The sequence below is a fragment of the Coptis chinensis genome, chromosome 4 (genome assembly GCF_015680905.1).
Source record: "Coptis chinensis isolate HL-2020 chromosome 4, ASM1568090v1, whole genome shotgun sequence".
NCBI classification, from domain to species: domain Eukaryota; kingdom Viridiplantae; phylum Streptophyta; class Magnoliopsida; order Ranunculales; family Ranunculaceae; genus Coptis; species Coptis chinensis.
In genome coordinates, this window is record NC_141459.1 from 53,204,555 (window position 1) to 53,224,933 (window position 20,379).

The 20,379-nt window shown below is 36.6% G+C and overlaps 1 protein-coding gene and 1 long non-coding RNA gene across 2 annotated transcripts; one reads left to right on the forward strand and one right to left on the reverse strand.

Annotated features, from left to right (window-relative positions):
- Positions 1-7,251: 7,251 nt before the first annotated feature.
- LOC147503960 (uncharacterized) lies at positions 7,252-9,430 on the reverse strand. The gene is made up of 4 exons (XR_015220308.1): positions 9,346-9,430; positions 8,149-8,213; positions 8,002-8,067; positions 7,252-7,272 (listed from the first exon to the last, which is right to left on the reverse strand). It is a non-coding gene; the product is annotated as an uncharacterized LOC147503960 (long non-coding RNA).
- Positions 9,431-15,320: 5,890 nt separating this feature from the next.
- LOC147503961 (uncharacterized) lies at positions 15,321-20,353 on the forward strand. Its single transcript, XM_086605023.1, has 5 exons — positions 15,321-15,561; positions 16,125-16,253; positions 16,350-17,021; positions 18,876-19,868; positions 19,953-20,353. Exons 1-5 carry the CDS (start codon positions 15,321-15,323, stop codon positions 20,351-20,353), a joined length of 2,436 nt encoding a protein of 811 aa, XP_086461149.1.
- The last annotated feature ends 26 nt before the right edge of the window (positions 20,354-20,379 follow it).

Here is a 20,379-nt window from a genome sequence, read left to right on the forward strand (position 1 = left end):
GCTACAATAGGGACCATGAGGAGAAATTAGGGTTGGGCCTCCTGACGGGCTTGGGCTTCCCATGTTTGCCCAGAACACGGCCCAAGTCCGTCAACAAATGGCTTATTCCACTAAAGGTCATTGTTGCACTACCGCCCTAATCCCAAATTATGTGTTACGTTTATGGGCTCCATATTATATGGTTGTTGATCTCCCCGTGTTTAAGATATCGAATGCCCGTTGATTAAGTCAAGTTAGTGACAACTACATTAATCAACTTCTTATATATGTCCTTGAGTAGTACCACTTAACCTCATTGTCATGTCGGATTAAATCCACCTGCAGGGTTTACATGACAATCCTTATGAGCTCCTCAAGGGGACATCATCAACCCGACTTCCTGCGGGTCACGGATTCCTTCTATAATCAATAGCACACCTTACATACAATGTCATTACCCAATCAATCGAGTTTGTTGATTTACAAATGAATCTCACTCATTGATGATTTAAAGCAATGTACAATATACGTAAGTGCCTGTTATTATATCCAGATTAAGAGGACAAGCATCCATAATAACAAAGGTGTTTGTTCTCTTATATAGTCAGTATAAGAGAAACAACCTCACTTGGTCCTGTTTAATACACACAAAGTGTACTAGTATAATCATGTAGTCAAGATAGACTAACACCAGATTATACTACAACCGTACCAATGGTTTGTCCAAATCCATCTAGGTTGTGAACGTTTACTTATACTTTATAAGGTATTGATGATATGATCTTCTGTGTGTCACCACACACCATATCATCTACAACATAAAGTATTAGATGCATGCATATAACTAATAACATATATAATATGCATAACATTTTCCCATATGATTCTCATTCAAAATATAAAGAATTAGAGTTAATACAAAAGTAATGCTTTTAGTATATAACACTATCAAACCTCAACAAACAATAACATAACTTCAAGTAAATAACCACAATCCAATAAAATTAAACCCATCATCCACACATACTAAATTATATATATTTTACTAGATATTTTCAGGGACCACACTTGCAACCTTCAATGAGGTAATGCCCTATGACCTCGCAAGTGGCAAACAATAATATACACCCTCCTGAAAATATTACAAAGCTTTCAGGGGTCACTTGCGCCTTATGGCCTCACAACCGGTCCTCTTCCCCCCTGAAAGTTGAGAGGTACGACCCCGCAGGCGCACACACAAGTACCTCCCACCAAAACCATATATACCATAATCACATTTTACCATATAACCTTATCATATATTCATACTAGTGAATGCCCGTGCCAGTCGGCACTCTAGACACATTGCTTTTGAACAACACCCCAAGAGAGACCATCTCTATGGTAGCATTGGATCGATGATATAACCATTTCCAACAGTTTTATACTTCATAATCATTTCATACGCATACTCAAGTGAGTTTAATTATTGCAATTCTATGCATTTCATTTCTCACAAACCAACTTATTATACATACCCTTACACATTCATTAATTCAATACATATAAGAATGAGAATGATGAAAATAAAGGGAGAGAGTCTTCAATTAAGAGCATCATCATTTTTTTTTTAAATAAAAAATCCAGCAGAGTCTCCTTTGTATTTTCAACATTTCAAAAACCTAAATTCTGTCATAACCTGAAAATCAAACAATACAATTCTCATAGATCAACCATACCAAAATATATAACTTCATATTTATACATAACACAAATTACTTCTAAAACTAAAAGACAACTCATTAAACATTAAAGAAGACTTTGCATAATTTTTCACCTGGGGCTAATTCTAGTAACGAAAGGAAAAAATAAAATAAAATAAATACTCCACGCCCACTTAACGAGTTCCTCATTTCTCTCATTCTCCCCTCTATGCATACTGTTCACACCATTCTGCTACCATATGGATAAATGTGCCATGGAGCAAAGACTACAATCATGTCGCTGAAAAATTATGGCAATTTAACTTGGTACCTACAAACAAACCACATACACATGATTTTTTTAGACTTGATATATTTAGCATATTGTTTACAAAAGAGATGGTTCTCAAAATAAAATAATCTCTATTCTTATTTTTAAGTATCCACGCTATCATAAAAAAAAAAAAAAAAAAAAAAAAAAAAAAAAAAAAAAACTATCATAAAAACTTACATAGCATATATATGGATACAACATATTCTTTAATTTCTAAACCAATAAAAGTAACATTCTTTAATTTATCACTTGCCTTTTCTCATTGGTATGGATGTCCTTAGAGAAGGACTTCTGGGTATACGACATTTGTAGTACAATTTCTTGCATTAGGTGGAAGAAAAACGGATATTCTTTTTGAAGAAGTACATCTGGACATGGCCACATAAAGTTGCCCATGACTGAAAACCGGTGTTCTCAAATCAATGCCAACATATTTCGGACCGCCTTGCGACTTATTAATTGTCATGGCATAAGCTAGTCGAGCAGGGAATTGTCGTCTTGATAGTTTGAAAGGCAACTCTGAATTTGAGGGAGCGGAGATATTATTGGGATGAGTCGGATTTCCGGCTTTCTCTCGGTCAAAATTTTGGCTTGAAGGACTTTACTCGCACATTGAAGCACCATAAATTAGGTGTCCCATTGCAAAGGCCATCTTTAGGTGCTATGTTCTGAGAAGCAACATTATAGGGCATCCGGGTTTTAACTTGAGATTGAAGGTGGTAAGCTAGAAGGGTCGAGGGAGTTGAAACTTCGGTGGGATAGTGAGCCCCACTTGGATTATCAATATCATCTTCGATGATTTTATCTGCAACAAATACTCAAAGCGCTTCACCGGGGAAACAAATTCGATTGCAACCTCATTAATTGCACTCACATCATCATTACGGGCAGCAAGAAAGTCACGATCGGTTAAGAAATTTGGAGACGGTGTGTCCATAACATCCAATTGGGGATAGACAGAGAAGATGAGTTATTGGATATTGGTACACTTGCGTATTCCATTCGGCAATTGTACGCATTCTTTGGGATTCGAACCAATCTAAATAAATCAAAGCAAAAAATGAATTTATTAGTTTCTAAAATAGTTCATTTATATATGGAACTAATGGAGAAAAAAATATTCTAATTAGAAGGCATTAGTAGCACACCTCCAACAAAAAATTGGCGAATTCGACATTCTCGGACTCTGCCATTTCAAGCCGCATGTTCTCTACCAAGTGAAAAACTTCTAAATAACTCCAAAGAAAAGAGCGCCGTAGTGATGCACCAACAAATTGCTCTCTCTGGCCTAACGGTATAACAGGCAGTGTTTGTCAAAAATCACCACCAAGAACTGTAGTGATACCACCAAATATCTTCTTGTTTTCACAAATATCTTGAAGTGTTCTATCCACAGCCTCAACACGGTATCTATGTTGCATGGGCACCTCGTCCCAAACAATTAGTTTTGTTTCTTTAAATAGGTCAGCAAGGTCAGAATGTTTAGTGAAGCCACAAAAAGTGGTATCCATCACATCAATTGGAATTTTAAATGTAGAATGAGCAGTGCGTCCACCAGACAATAACAGAGATGCAATTCCTAATTATGCCACCATGATGACAATAAGACCCATGCTGCGGCAGGCCTTTGCAATTGTATTATACAAAAAAGTTTTCCCTGTACCAGTTTGCTCCATTCAAAAAAGAAAAGTTTGCCCTTGTCACCAAATCTTGAATCGATCCGCGGCCGATGTAAGCATGAAGTTGTTCGTCATTAAGACGACTCACATCAACTGCAGCCTCTTCTCATATGCCTTCATGCTGAAGTTGGCGTTGCTCCCAAATGAGCCTATTGCCAACAATTTTGCTCCAATCCTCTTTTGGCTTTGGCATGGGCGGGAAATTTTCCAATGTCTTTCCAGATTCTAAAAGGACTTGCTCCACCAAATATAAGTCGTAATCTGTTATTTGCTTATCAGTTGGATCTGGGATGTCGTGTTTTGTTCGAAGCAAGTGTCCAAGATCATCACATATACTTGATGCAAATTTGCTCCAAAGTAGATCTGGTCGTAACGGATGACACTCTAAAAGAATTACACAAAACAACCTCCGCAGTTGATATCCAGTTTTCATTATCACCGCCTCTTCTAGGCATTGTATCCACTCATCATCAGCTTCCAATAGCCTACGGGCAATACATACATGCTTCTTTGTATGTGTTGTACACGGTATCACCGACTTTATAAAGATATGCAAAGGAGGTAGGCCCTTTTACAACAGTAAGTAGCAAGCGTAGATAAAACCGCTCCCCGGCATTGGGGCTTGCAAAATACATCCTACCAATGGAAGGTCCCTGAGTCTTAGGAGTCCACTCTTGAGAGTCTTTGTAGAAAACATAGTGTCGTGGAAACTCTTGATAGGTATATGCGTGTGCATCTGGATCTTCAGCACAACGCTTAAAGAAAAGCTGTCAGTGTTGAAGTTTGGTCTCTGGCTCGGGCTAGAATTGCATCCATGGGATCTTTGCTATTGAAAACAACCCTATGCATACCTTCCAAATGAAGCGCCAATCGTTGGACACTTGGAAACTCTTTATGCATTGGATTCTGAAATAGATGTCATGCAGCTTCTGTTGGTCCAATGTACCTTGCATCGATATATTGCTGAATCTTATCATTTGTTCCTGCCGCCACCACTGTTGCTTTGTCATAACCTTTGTAGATGTACTTGTTAATATATTTAATAGCTTGACACGATGCAAAAACTTCAACATTGATATGGCAATCAAACATTTCAGACAGATATGCATTGTAGGGAACAACATATCCATTATCAACTTTAAATTTTATTCTTCCTCTTCACAAAATATTTCTTGCCGATTAATGCTTAGCCGGTAAATGGAGTACCCTTTTTTATCATAATTGTTTCCTCCACAAACTCTTTTGGATAGCCTTTAGTGCATCAACCATTTTCCATACATGAAGCACTCGGATCTCGATCACCACAAGGGCCATGAACCATGCACTTCTTCACTGTTTCAAATAATGCAGGGTGGGTGTTGGGGTCTGGGAATTCAGCACATACAAATTTATCAACTTGCTCACTATTTCGGATCTTGTCATCATGCGCAAGAAATAAAAGGTAATGCATGTGTGGAAGACCGCCACTACAAGAAACAGGGTCTTTGGCGACAAAAAAAAATGTCGCTAAAAATCGTAGAAACGTCGCTAATACCATTTGGCGACACTTTTTGGAGTGTCGGGGCAACGTCGCTAATGCTATAGTCAGTAATGATATATAGCCACGATATTTTAACGTCGCCAAATAGCAAATATTTACCAACGATTATTACTATCGCTATTTCTCTAATTTCGTCGCTAATTCATTTTGGTATTCTCAATGTAGTAATATCGCAAAAGATGAACTTTTGGCGACGTTTTTAAAATCGTCGGTAATAAGGCATTACTAGCAACGTTTTTAACGTCGATAAAGATCGGAAAATTTTGGTGTTATTAGCGACGTTTTAATCATCACTATAAGTCCAAAAATTAAAAAAAAAAACAAATATCTTATTAGCGATATTTTTATCGTCACTAGAGATATTAGTAATTTGAAACTTTGGCTATATAAGCGACATTATTATCGTGGCTAAAGATCTAAAATATTTGAATTTTATGTGTTTTTATTGATGTTTCTATCGTCGAGAAAGGTAAAATGAATTAAAAAAATTAGTGTTATAAGCGACGTTTTGATCGTAGCTTGAGTAAAAAAAATCAGTTAGTTGTGATCATGTTCCCACACTATATGAGTCACAAAAGACTATTTTTATCATTAATATCTGTAGAACATCAATTATTTAATAATATGTAATACACAACAAAATTTCAATAAATAAATTCACTCAATTAGAAACAAAAGAGAGTTACATCATCCCCTTTCAATATTTTTTTTTCTAAAGTCATCTTAATAAAAGTATTAACTTAAACAAACACAATTCTAAACATCCCTCAAGTAAGTTGTGAATGAAACCGTTTTCACAAAAAAATAAAAAAATTAACCAATAGAATTTAGATTCATCGAAAGCCTCTTGCAATTCCTTATCACCATTTCTTCACAAAAAATAATACCACTTCTCTTTTGACATAAGATTATCTGCACATTAAGATGTTATCCATTAGATCACCCAAAAAAAAATGTGAAACCAAAAATATAATAGTTTCGTTACGTCAAAATTAAAATCCAGTGAACACAACTAAGAAAGCAAGAATTCAACTAAGATAGGCCACCAGATATGATGCAGCACTACTAAGATAAACCTTGATAAACAATTTCGAAACAATTACCCTACACATTCGAAAAAAATTAAACCTCCCTAACTCAATGCCAAGAGTGACAAGGACTCACTTCCTCTGCTATGTGATCATCTTTCGGTGGACTTGTCTCCTTAAATTCATCAAGACTTTTAAAGGGTTCTTTTTGCACCATTTCTTATGGAGAAACATCTACAAAAGCTGCATGAGAAAGCTTATTTAGAAATCCTGATGAAAGGAAACATATTTGAAAAATGGGACTCCAAACTATACCATATCTCTTTGATTCCTCTTTTATTTCTGTCTTGGTGTGGACATCGATTCTTTGAGTCTTTGCCTCTACTTTAGTTGCGAGGAGCTCTGAGACTTGAAAAGTTGTCGGGGGTGACATAGTGGGGTTTGTATATGGGAAAGTGGTTCCTTGAGAGAAGGCACGCGTGTTACTAAAGGGGTTATTTTCTAAAGGCATTTGCCCCATCATTGTGTTGAAAGCTTGCTGCATAACATATTTCTGAAAGAAGATTTCCACCCCCAATAGTTGAGTAAATCATCAGGAAAGGAAATGAAAATAGTAAACAATGAATACTCTTAGCAAATCAGAGCAAGTAATTGAGTTAAAATTTTTTTGAAAATAACGACACGAATAAACAATTCCCATAGATTATAAGAAGAAAAGATGCATACCCCAAGCAACGGTACACTCGTCACTTGTCACACTAGCTTGATTAGCTTGACATTCGATGCCCCGGTCGAATTGCATATTCTGCACCTGAGAACCCACTGCATTGGGTGCTAGTATTTGATGAGTAGTCGGCACAATGTGTTAGACACCAAAATTTGCTTAAGCCATCCTGGAGGAGCTAGGACTAAGCCCTTTCTCATCTAAGACGGGTAATAAAAAATTAATCTGTCCTTGTGCCACACTTATCAACTTCCAGTCTATCCAGCTATTCCAGGCCATACTTATGAGAGTATGTCAGTTACCAACCTGCATATCTATACTTTTTGATCAATGGTTTAATTGACAGTGTAAAAAAAATAGCAACAAGGTACACTTTTGGTGACACAACTTCCATACCAGGTGACACAATTTTCAATTTCAATGATTAATGGATTTCTTCATATTGTTCCTACATAGCAGGAACAACAGAAACGTAAATACAAACATCCATCCACCTCAACCTCCTCTTCTATTGAAGAAGACTAGCAGTGCTCAACTATCAAATACCTTGAATAAGTTTTATACATAAAAAATTGAGTGCAAAAAGCTAAAACCAAGATAAACTAAACTAATTCCCTTCACTAGATTGTCCATAGTGGGGAAATAACACACTCCATAACAAAAAGGATAAATGACCAATCTCCAACATATTATCTCTTGCAGTCAACCAAGATGTGATACAATTTATGGCAATGCCCTGAAACCCACAACTTCTACAACTAATGTTAGTGTAGGTGCGGTCCACATAATAGAATACGATAATGGAATGGCAATTAATCCCTTTGAAATACGACTTACTATAAACTTAAAATAACCTCTCCTTGAATAAAACCAGCTCAGGTTATTGAATCAATCTCGTTCCAAGTTCACAACCACTCATCATATATGGCCTTCACATTTTGCAACAATATTTTGTCGGAGTGCCGTCAAAGATAAAAGTACTAGCATATACTTACATGAAATGAAATATAATCGCAACGGGGGGGGGATATATACCTGCTGTGTTTTTGAGCTGCACTCAATGTAGGCAAGAGCTCCAATGAGTTTTTTCAGTTCTTCTCCCTTAATAAACAGAAAAAGGCTGTTAATTAAGAACTTGTAAAATATATGAGAAAAAGTAATGGGTGTATTCGTAGGCATTACCTGAGCTGTAGTTATAGGTACCGCACCAGGGTGGTCATCAAAGAACTTCTTATCATCCCGAAAATCTACAAGCATAATTAGAGGAGGCCGGTCACTATAAAAATTGATCTTACTTGTCAAATAATCAAGACTTGATCTAATTTGTTATGTCCATTATTAAGGATATCAGGAAAGAAGTTTCAAATGAATACAAGGATAAACTTCAATGAAGAGCAAGAATGTCTAGTTATTAAGCTAAAATAAAAGACATGCTTGCTTGTAAACAATATACTAAGGTTAAAATAATAGGATATTTCACATAATGTTGCTTCACAATATAGAATTCTTCACATTCAGACCAAAACAAAATCTTAAACGATAGAGATTAAAGTCTTCACAACCTAAAGGGCAATCTCAGAAAATGGCATTCCCTATATTCCAATGCAGCACAACATCTAATTATACTAAAACTCGATCTGCAAATTCAATCTACAAATCTAGGAATTCCCAGCTACTCTCATAAGATAGATAACACCATGTTGTAATTATTAACCCATTTACAACACATGAAGAAATTACAATTGATAAACCTAAGCAGAATTACGAATAATGAAGCTTTTAGAAATCTTGATCAATTGTTGGAAAAAATCCATTCAAATTCATTTTACGTTTAAAGCAGGGAGATATAGTCAGTGGTATATATATGTAAGCTGTAGTAATGATAATGCAAGGCTCTTAGTTTGGCCAACTAAAACTTGGATCATATGCCCAAAGCATAAGAAACTGCAATTTGTTGCTTTTGCTGATCTATTCTCCGAGTGAAAACCAGCGATATTCAACTATTTGGAACAGAACTATAATTTTTTTAACATAGAAAAAAGATTATAGGGTCCCATCTGTAAATCTCTAATCACTTTCTAACACTAGAAAGTAGTAAAAGAATTAGCAATAAATTAAGAACCAAAATTATAAAGCATAATCGAGATTCAAATAACAAACTATCTTATGAATCGAGTACAATAAAGAAACATCAGAACATGTAAAGCAACTTAAAATACACAAGGATAAAAACGGGACTGGTGCAATCTCAGTAATTGACTAGAACCAAACAGGTCTAAAGCACCATATAACAGAAAATCAAATAAATGGGACGGGAAACAAATTGAAAAAGTAGAAATAAACACATGTAATGGCATTGAAAATAAGAAGAAGTCTTACCAAGTTTTGTTCCAACTAGAATTATTGGAACACCTGGTGCGTAATGTCATCTTTGTTTCACACCAACTTTGACATCCTTTAAATAAATGTCTTCCTTCTCACTACTACAAATCCACTGTGCTAAAACATCCGATGATTGGAGTTCAAAACTAAATCAAACAAAAAAAATTCCACAAACATATAATAAATTTTAGTAAAAAAATAAAATAAAACGAATAACTCACAGAGATCCATGGTATGGTTCCGACATTTATCGACAACGATATCTAGAAAACACAGTCAATTAAATCAGACAATGAAAGCTTTTAAATAGAGATGGAGTAAAGAGAATATTAGTTACCCCAGGCCCAGACAATTCTAAATTTAAAATATTCTAGATTTAATGGTGGGGAAAACTCATAAGTGAGCGAGACTAGCTAGAAAGAGAGAATAACGAGTTGCTTTGAGAGACTTCGTTGGAGTGACGGTCTTGTTTCCTTGCTTGGAGAGATGACGGTGAGAGAGGAGAGACGGTGGTGGTTTGTTTCCTTAGTTTTTAACTCTTTTTCTTTATTTTATTTTTCCTATTTTTTTGCGGCCGGGTATACTATTTTTCCCTTTTCTTTTTTGATTCAAATTATTTCTTTATACTGCCAAAACAGAATGAGGGCGGGAGATACAAAAACCCAGGCGGCAAAATCTAATTTTTTTTTTTGCAATGGGGTGGCAAAGTTTTAACGACGAAATTTTGGTCCCAAAAGCCATAAGATTCGCAATGTTGTGTAAAAACCACACCAATGATGACGTTTTTAAATGTCGCTTTATGTCAAAAGATTTTGCCAACGCTCATTACGTCGCCAAAAATTAACTCTCAACTTTATTATTTTACAGAATTTGGATTATGACTTTTGGCGACATTAAAAACGTTGCCAAATATTGGTTTTAAACACCGTGACTAAAGTTTACTTGTGACGTTTGTAAACGTCGCCAAAGGGAATCATTACCTACGTTTTTCCAGCGTCGCTAAAACTTTTGTCGCTAAAGAACTAGTTTGTTGTAGTGCGCGCTTTTGAAATTCAATGGTATAAACATATGCAACCACCCGACCGAAGATATCATTATTCAAAATTTCTTTCATAATTGCTTTTCGTTTCAGCTCAAATACCCGTGCAACTATTTCATGCTGAAGTGTCGAAGTTTGGTGTTCCTTGAGCGCATCTTTAATTTCCTGCCAATTAGGGTTTGCAGTCACCGTAAAAAAATTATCTGGGTGCTTATAGTGCCGAGTGATAGCCATTGAATCCTGAAAAAATCTCGTACATGTGCCTTGGACTTCCAACATGTGAGGAAGGCAAAATGAACCGTTGGCCAATTTGATCAGGACTTAATCCCTCAAGTGCAACATCTGTCAAGCACTTGTACACATCCGAATGGATGGTGTCTTGATTTAGTCTAATGTATCGCAGCCGGTTCTGTTCATATGCAGCCCAAGCATCAACCAAAAATTCATGCAACAATTTACACCCCAGCAAGATAGATGAGTACTCCGTGGATCGTTCAAACAAACGGTAGGCATAATACAATAATTGGGTGAGTCTTGCATTGCTTGGATCATTTCTCTTGACATCCCACAACTTCAAATCAGGTGACCAACCCAAATCTCCATAAGGAAACAGAAGAACATAATGCAAAGGCAAATAAGCGGGATGACATTCGCTTATCCGTTCCAACTTATGCCCTCCTCTCAAGCAAAGTACAATATCACGCATGGCATCAACCTTACTCCCATCTCCAGGCAATATCACTGCGATCTCATCAGTTGTTGGAAGATTGTACCTTCGTCTATCCGAACGCGGATCATAGTGTAGATGGACCGGAACATTGTTATTCTCAGAAGCATTTTCAGTTAAAACCTCAAATGCTTGCTTATAGATATCACAAAACTTGTGGGTCTGCAGAAGAGTTTCTTGTATAGTTTTCAACACTTCCCTTGACAAATTCGGATTGCGATTGTGGCGGTGATCCAAAGCAGCTAGGGGATCATAAATATAAAGTTGTGAAAACTTAGGTTCCATCCCCGGATCAGGCAACAATGAACCAATTTGGTGCCGCAACTCCCCATGAACAGTGAATGAGGTAGGACCACGTCCATGTAACACACGATCGTTAAATTTACAACCAAGATTGGTAAAGGCATTACACACATTGTATTGCCGAATCTGCTCACGGAATAATCTTGCACATTTATTAGATCCTTCGAATAAAGATTTAAGTGCCGGAGGCAATGGAGAAAGAAACGATAGCTTAACTTTTCCTTGTAAATAGCAAGTTCCAAATAAAGGTCGGTTGCGCCTTGATTTTGATAACTGTTCATCTTTCCAATGAAGGGTCGAACAAAATGGACAAAGAACATCCATCTTTCCCAGAAAGTGGCGGTGATTTGGAATAGGAAGCACATGGCCTCTATGAGGATTAAGAATTTCTTCTTCACTTTCATCAAATCCAGTCATATCATGATCACTGCAAAAATAGACCTATGATATATCACGTTTTATGGTATGTTGAAACTTAACAAAAGAGTGAGAATTTAAGCACTTGACTTACATAGTGTTATCCTCACAACTTTGCATTGTGACATCTTCCGTGATAGATGAAGAGGACCCAACTTCGTACGTTGACCTCGTCTTTTTAAAGGAATCTGATATGTAATTAGACATAACGTCTTTTTCCCTCCGTCTCCGATTTTGTTGTGCTATAGTCCTTTGATCGATATCTTTTTCTCTTCGAAGACGTTGTGCAATAGATCTCCGATTAGGAGGTGCAATAGAGCTTTGACTGGGAGGCACAATAGATAAGAGATTGGGAGGCGCAGTAGATCTTCGATTATGAGAAATAGCAGATAACACATTAGGAGCCGCGGGAGATCGTCGATTATAAGGTACAACAGATAACCTATTAAGAGCCGCAGGAGAGCTTCGATTAGGAGGCACAACAGATAACCTATTAAGAGCCACGGGAGATAATCTATTAGAACCCGCATTAGATCTTCGATTAGGAGGCACAACAACAGATAATCTATTCGGAGCCGCATTAGATCTTCGATTAGGAGGCACAACAAATAAAATATTGAGAGTCACAGTTGATCTTAGATTAGGAGGCACATATACCAAATTAGGAGACACAACATTTCTTCGATGTGGAGGCACATATACCAGATTGGGAGGTTCAATAGGATGACGTGCTATGGAATTGACTGGGTGAACTAACGATTCCCTTCCTCTCTCTTCCATGCGCTCTTTAACCATGATTGCCTAGGAAGCATCAATTCGCAAAAATTTGGAAACATGCAAAGTTAAATAATCAAAATGGAGCTCTAATCAAAGAGCACAGTGAAGACTCAAAGTAGTAAATTATTGGATACCTAATTAAAAAGCATTGAGATACAGTTATATAATTAAATGCAAATTATTCGAAAGATTAAATTCGACGTAAATAGAATAGTATGAAGAAGTTAAGGAAGACATAAAAACTCGAAATAAATAGCAAACTTACGGAATTGAAGAATCTTATCAAATTTAAAATCATGCATTATATTTAAACCGGAATGGAGAAAAAGATGAAATAGAATTTAGCAACGTGAATTCACATACACTACAAATCTATACGGAGAATCAATTAGAATACACTACAAATCTATACGAAGAATCAATTAGAATACCCTATCAATTAGAATCAAACGAATTTAGAAATTTATGAAATTGAACTGTGAGTAGATACCTCAAGCAAGAAGATGGGTATTGAACTCTGAGAGGAGTGAAGTTGCGGTAGGCGAGAGTGACCTGATTATTTATCAAAACACCTAAAACTAAAGTTTCTTGGGGTCGAACCCGCGACCTGATGGAAACAAAGGCCTGAAAAACCAAGCAGAAGCCATTCTTACAATTAAAATCAGCGCACCATGAATCAAAACAATCACTTAACAAATCACAATATGCAAGCAATACAATGTATCAACTAACACTAAGAAAAACAATCTCAAGTTAACAAATCTCAGATACAGTAGAACATTCTTCTTAATACCAATGCAAAGATCCAAACAAAACAACCAAATAATACAACAATAATTCAAACAAAACACCTAAAGATGTAAAATTTCAACCATTTTCAAATAAATAACATCAAAACACCCAAATCTAACAACGAAATAGCAACCAGCTCATTTTAATCCAACCAATCAAACATTAAACAACAAAAACCAAGCTAAATTACAATCCAATCCAAATTTCCAATATCAAATCAGATCTAAAACCATTAAAAATGATATTCAATAGATAGATACTCAAATAGAGATTGTAATCGTACCTCTAAAATGCCAAAATAATTATATTTCAAATTATTTTGATCCTCAATCTATTAATCTTTTTTCAAGGCAGAGCTTTGAAAACAATGTATTGATCTGAGTAGAGTAGCGAAAACTTTGAGGATGGTGAGGATTTGTGTTGTTGGCTTACTTTTTTTTTTTTTTTTTGGAGAACCTTTGGCTTACTTTCGTTTGTGTTTGAATAGCTTAAATGAGCGAAACTTTAATAAGCTCGAAATTAAAAAAATGAAATGTGCATCGTCCCTTTTCAGATAAATATTGTAAGCTCTAATACAACCTTAAAGGGACAAAAACAACCTTTATCCCCCAAATACTGTATATAGTTGAACATCATACTGGATTGTCAACCAATTTTGATAAATGATTGATTGTGTTCTGTGTGCCTATGAGAGAAGAATGAAATGGAAGAAAGTGATAGATTACACACTGGCAATTTGATAAATGCAACTTCCTTCAACGGTAAAAGCTGGATGGCTCTTGCAAGCATGGTTCAAAAGTACACCACTTTCCTCATCAGTTGGTCTTTTAACTTGAAATTGCATGCAGTCAATGCGTAACCAAGTTTCTCCTTGTTTGGGAGTAAGGGAATCGTACCAAACAACACAAAACTCTTCCTTTGATGTTGCAAATGGTAGCCCATAATCAAAACTGTATACTGGACGCTCACAGCCTTTGTTCTCAGCCAAATGGTATCGTTAAAATGAAACCCGCATCTCTACCGTTAGATTTTCCTCAAATAGATCTGGACCGTCTTTTATTATAATTTTGTCTTTTAGTGGGGAAAAAAACCCTATCTTATTAGATAGATAGCCAATATATCCAGGATAAGGAACCAATTCCATCCATTAAATCATCTACCATAATTCTTTCATTACACGTAACATCACACTAAGATATATCAATACCCAAATATCACTTCTGATGGCGTATCAACCTTTCGTCATATCATACACAAGGGAAACATTCACTGAACCATTTATATAAGAACAATAGGTAACAAGGTTAGTGAAATACCCAAAATCAATGAGCATGTAGAATAGAAATCAATTAAACTATCATAAAGACTAACTCGAAATACCTAAAACCATCCCTTACTACATCCAAATAAATTAATTGGTTTGGTATACCTCTATTAAGTATTCATCTATCTAAAGTAAGAATTGTAAGTAAGAAATTACTTACCTTAAGCAGTATAGTTATGGACAGTCTAAAATAGTGAGAAATCCATCTCTAATAGCTCCCAAAGCCAACCCATGATAGCTACAAGCTTTTGTTTTCTTTAAGTGGTCGGTACTAAGTCGGTAAAAAAAGAGATGTGAGGATAGCTACAACACCACTGATGGAGGCTCGAACTATGCTGAATGTGAGGATGGTGAGCATATGGAGGGAGGAAATGTTGGGCTTGATATAGTACAATATGTTCCTACAGCTACGCCAGATATTCAGGCCTTACAGTGGTTGCTACCAGTACCTCACACTAATCCTTAAGCTGTTATGGGAAATGAGTTTGATATGATAAGGGGTGCCTCTTAGCAGAGTGCAATCTATAATGCTACTTCTCTTCAGAGCCAGGAGAAAGGTAAGAATACAAAAGAGGATTATTTAAGCGAACATAATGCATTTCAGGTGCTTGCTGATAGTGAGGAAGAGATCGAGGATGATATTTCTGAAAGTACGTATGCCTGTCGAGTACTTCAGCAACCATATAATGCCTAAGGAAGTGGTGGTGAAAGCTAAAACTCGAGCTCAGAAAAAGACTGAAGAGAATGCGATGGGTTGTGAATCTAATAGTAAAGGTAAGCCCAAGGAAGGACAGGTCAGTGAGAACAAGAAAAAGGGTAGACCCAAGGGGTCAGGTACCAAAAAATGATGAAGTTATCTATGTTTAAATTCTGCACTTGGAACATAAGAGGTCTAAATGATCTCAAGAAAGAGGCAGAAATAAATAAGTTTATTTTGAAGAATAAGATTTGCCTTCTTGGACTATTGGAAACAAAAGTAAAGGAGGCAAAGAGTGTAGTGATCAGTCGGGGTTGTGCACCTAGCTGGAGTTTTGAGAACAACTATGGGTGCCATCTGAATGGAAGAATTTGGATCTTATGGGATCTAACTTTTGTCTCTGTGAGCAAGTTACATAAAACCTCTCAGTTTATTCATTGCAAGGTGACAGTTTTTAGCAACCAAGCTAGTTTCTTCTCTACTTTTATTTATGCAAGTAATTGTAGGCAGGACAGGTTGGGGTTATGGATGGATATTAAACACCTTCACAGAAGTATCACTCTACCTTGGTGTGTTCTTGGTGATTTTAATAATGTGCTCTACTCTCATGAAAGGATTGGGGAGTTAGTGCAGGCTTGGGAAACATAGCCTTTTAGGGACTGTCTAGTTGATTCAGGGTTGTTTGATTTGAAAGCTTTAGGTTGTTACTATACGTGGACAAACTATAGTACTGGAACAAATCGAAAGTGGTCAAAGATTGATAGGATGCTTGTAAATATGGATTGGATGTGTGCTTTTGCTCAAGCTACTGCTGAGTTCCTCTCTCCAGGTATCTCTTATCACTCTCCCATGTTGGTGTATCTTGTGGACTCAGAAAGGGGCAGAACTCCATTCAGATTTTGTAATTTCTGAACTCTTCACAAAGATTTTAATGAGGTGGTTCAGAATATGTGGGGTACTGAGGTAGTTGGATGCCCTTTGTATATTTTAGTGTCAAAGCTGAAGCTTCTCAAAACCAGATTGCGTGGATGGGCAAGGATGTACATGTCTGATATCTACATCAAAACGGAGGCAACAAGGGCTGATTTGCACTGCATACAAAGAGAGCTACAATTGAACCCACTAGATGTCCAGCTCTGTGTAAAGGAAAAAGACACCATATCTCTCTTGTGTAACATTATCGAGATGGAGTATATGGAATTAAAAGCAAAGGCAAACAATGATTGGATCGACTATGTTGATAAAGGAAATGCTTTCTTTCATCAGGCTATCAAGGAAATGAAGAATAGAAACACCATCTGGTCTGTCTCGGACATGAATGAGGTAAAACATAAAGGAGTTGCTCAAGTCTCAAATGCGTTCATATCCTATTATCAAGGGCTGCTTGGAGTCACTTCTCAAGTTGTATGCTCCGATGAGATGCTAGATGGGATCCCAGTGAGGGAAGTTATTGATCAAGTGACTGCTGAGGTACTCTATGAAGACATAACAGATGAGGAGATCAAAAAAGCTCTTTTCTCTATGGAAGATTCAAAAGCTCCGGGACTAGATGGTTATACAACTTTTTTCTTCAAGCATTCATGGGATATAGTGGAAGGTGATTTTTTTAAAAGCCATTCAGTCTATATTCAGTGTTAACAAAGTTCATAAAGGTACAAATGCCACTTTCCTTTGTTTAGTTCCAAAAAAATCTATTGTGTCCCATGTAGATGAATATAGACCTATTGCATGTTGTAATGTCACTTACAAATGTATTGCCAAGGTTCTTAGTAACAGGATGAAGCCTCATATGGATCAATGGATTAAGCTTAATCAATCGACCTTTGTCCCTGGATGAAGCATACAAGATAATCTTCTTCTCGCTCATGAGCTACTCAGAGGATATGCGAGAAAGCATGGACCGTAGAGATGTCCTATCAAAGTAGATATTCAAAAAGCATATGATACTATCAGTTGGGACACCATGCTCCTTGATAATAGTAGATTTACGTTAAACTAACTTTCTATGCGTAAACACAAATAATCAATTAACTAAATAAGTGTTTAATCAATATTCCTACTCTCAATTCATTATGCAATATATAAAGAGTACGGATTCGTTCCACTCATAAACTATCAAGACATAAATAGAATTCAACTAATCAAACAAAAAGAACAATGATGAGAGTAATTATAATAATATGAAAACAGTCATTTTAAGAAGCTAAAACAGTGTTTATAATGATGAGAAGAATAATTAGAGAGGGGAAATTCCACCATGCAATTCGATTGGCTATTAGTTAGTTATCGAATCGAATATTGATCCTTAGTGAATACCAAGTCCTCTCGAATCAAGGTTCCACTAGCATGAGAGTTTAGCTCCACCACAAATCTTTTTGATGGTGGCTCTAAACTCTAGTTCATCATTATGAGGTTTATCTCTAAACCCTCATAATAATGAACTTGAAATTCTATTCTAAATAACAACTATTCTAACAAGCAATCATCCTCACATGGCTTCTTTAACCTCCTCTAATGGAGGTTTTAGCCTTGCTTCATTGGATGAACAATATCAAAACAATAAGATGAAGACATTAAATTAAAGAGACAATAATTGAATATTAAACTAAGGGTTTTTATTGAAGAATTTAATAGAGGCTCCAAACTAAATTATTCTAACTTAAACTAAACTACAAAAGGAGAGAGAGAGAGAGAGAGAGAGAGAGAGAGAGAGAGCCCTAAACTATATTAAACTAAAGTGGGAGTAGCCAATCTTTGTTTTAGCCTTAACCCTCTTTATATAGGACAGGGTTTGGTTACAATTTCGTGCATGGGCTTTTAGGCTAGGTTATGGACCCATAAATCAAGTCCATAACCCAGTTGGGTAAATCCAAAACTTTTAATTCTAGTTGTGTTACTGTAGCACGCGATTTCACCAACTTATACTATTCTGATCGAGTCAAGGGCTAGACCATTGGAAAGAGCTTTCTGAGTCGGTCATTTTGATATAAAATAGGCCTAATTCCGAAGCCTGAGTTCAAAGATATGGCATTTTGAAGTTCTGTTGACTTTTCTTCAGCTCTCTAATCTGGTTTGACTTTCACTTAATAGTGTTGACTTTGGCTTTTTAATGGCTTTTTCTCCATTAAACTTGGACTTTCTTCATGGAACTTTTCAAGCAATCACTTTAGCTCCTTTTAGCGCCTAATTAGTAACGAATTAACATTTATTCAACTCTGAAGCCTGAAATACTCAAAAACACGTAATTATTGATAAATCTATATTATTAATAATATAATTGGCTAAATATAAATACTATTAAAGGGTTTAAACTACAGTTTTGGGCTCTTATCACTCCTTGTCCTCAAAAGGTTCAAGTTTCCTCCAAAGTTTATCGTGTGGCTCTTTATATACTTCACATCCCCTCACTACTCTATCTTGATCAATGGAAGCCTATACGGTTTTTTTGAAGGAAAAAGAGGGCTAAGGAAAGGCGACCCTCTGTCTCCCTATCTTTTTGTATTGATTATGGAACTTCTGGGTGGTATGTTAAAGCAAGGTCTCCTCTCCAAAAGTTTTGGCCCTCACTCAAGTTGCAAAAGGCTTGCTATTACCCATTTGAGTTTCGCAGATGTTCTCCTCTTCTGTAAGGGGGAAGCACAGTCTATACTAGTTGTTAAAGACTACATTGATCAATTCTCATCTTTCATAGGGTTCATGATCAACATTATGAAAACAACTCTCCTTAAAGGAAGCATGATAGAAGATGATGGATTAGTTCTAGCAGGCTTACTGGGAATTCAGTTAGTTGCTCCCCCTATCAAGTATTTAGGCCTGCCTCTCACATCCTTGAGAATCAATGCAAAGGAGTGCCTTCCACTAATTGAAAAAATCTCTGCTAGAATGTCAAATTGGAAGAATAGAGCATTATCCTATGCAGGCAGATTGCAGCTTATACAGTCCATTCTCTCATCTTTTCACATCTATTGGGATAGAACTTTTATACTGCGAGTGGGTGTGCTTGATAAGGTGGCTAATATCTGTAACAAGTTCTTATGGAATGGGGTCTCGATGCAAACAAAAATGCATAAAGCAAGTCATGCTACACTGAGACTACACAAAAAAGAAGGTGGGTTGAGCATCATCGACCCTAGAGTGTGGAACATAGCAGCCTACTATGGGCTTGTATTCAAGGTGGCAAGTAAAGAAGATACCCTATGGACGAAATGGACGTGGGAATATCATATTAAAAGGAAGCATTTCTGGACTATGAAGATTCCTCATGACTGCTCGTGGGTATGGAGGAGTATACTCAAGCACAGAAAGACAGCAAGGAAATTTATCAAGTGTTTGATTGCTAATGGTGAAGATACAAGTTTGTGGCATGACCCTTGGATTTCTTCTAAGCTTCTGATCCATAACTCTCAAGCTAGAAACATGCTCCAGGTTCCTGATGGATGCCAAGGTGAGCATATTGATTACAAATGGCACATGGAATGGGCTGGTAACTCTCCTTCAAGACGGTGAATTAAAATTGAGTATCTTGCAGACCTCTATCAAGTAAACCTTGAGAAGGATATGGTAGTATGGAGTCCAGCTAGTAATGGAAAATTCTCCACTAAGTCTGCGTATGTGGCGATAAAGAAGATGAGACAAAATGTTGCTTGGTATAAGTTGGTTTGGGGGAAGTATGTTGTACCAAAACATTCCTTCATTACGTGGCAGCTCTTTGCAGGGTGTCTGGCTACACAAGATCGATTAATCCAAAGGAAGATTCTCACTCTTTCAAGGTGTTGTCTTTGTGAAACTCATCCTGAAAACTCCAAGCACCTTTATTTCGACTGTGAGTTCTCTCGAAAGGTTTGGTCTGCGGTGAAGATAAAGATGGGGCTAGGTGCTGTAGTGCAAGATTCAACTCTTGAATGGCACTTCATCCTTAGAACTTCTTGATCTAAAACTGTTGCTAGCGAGATTGT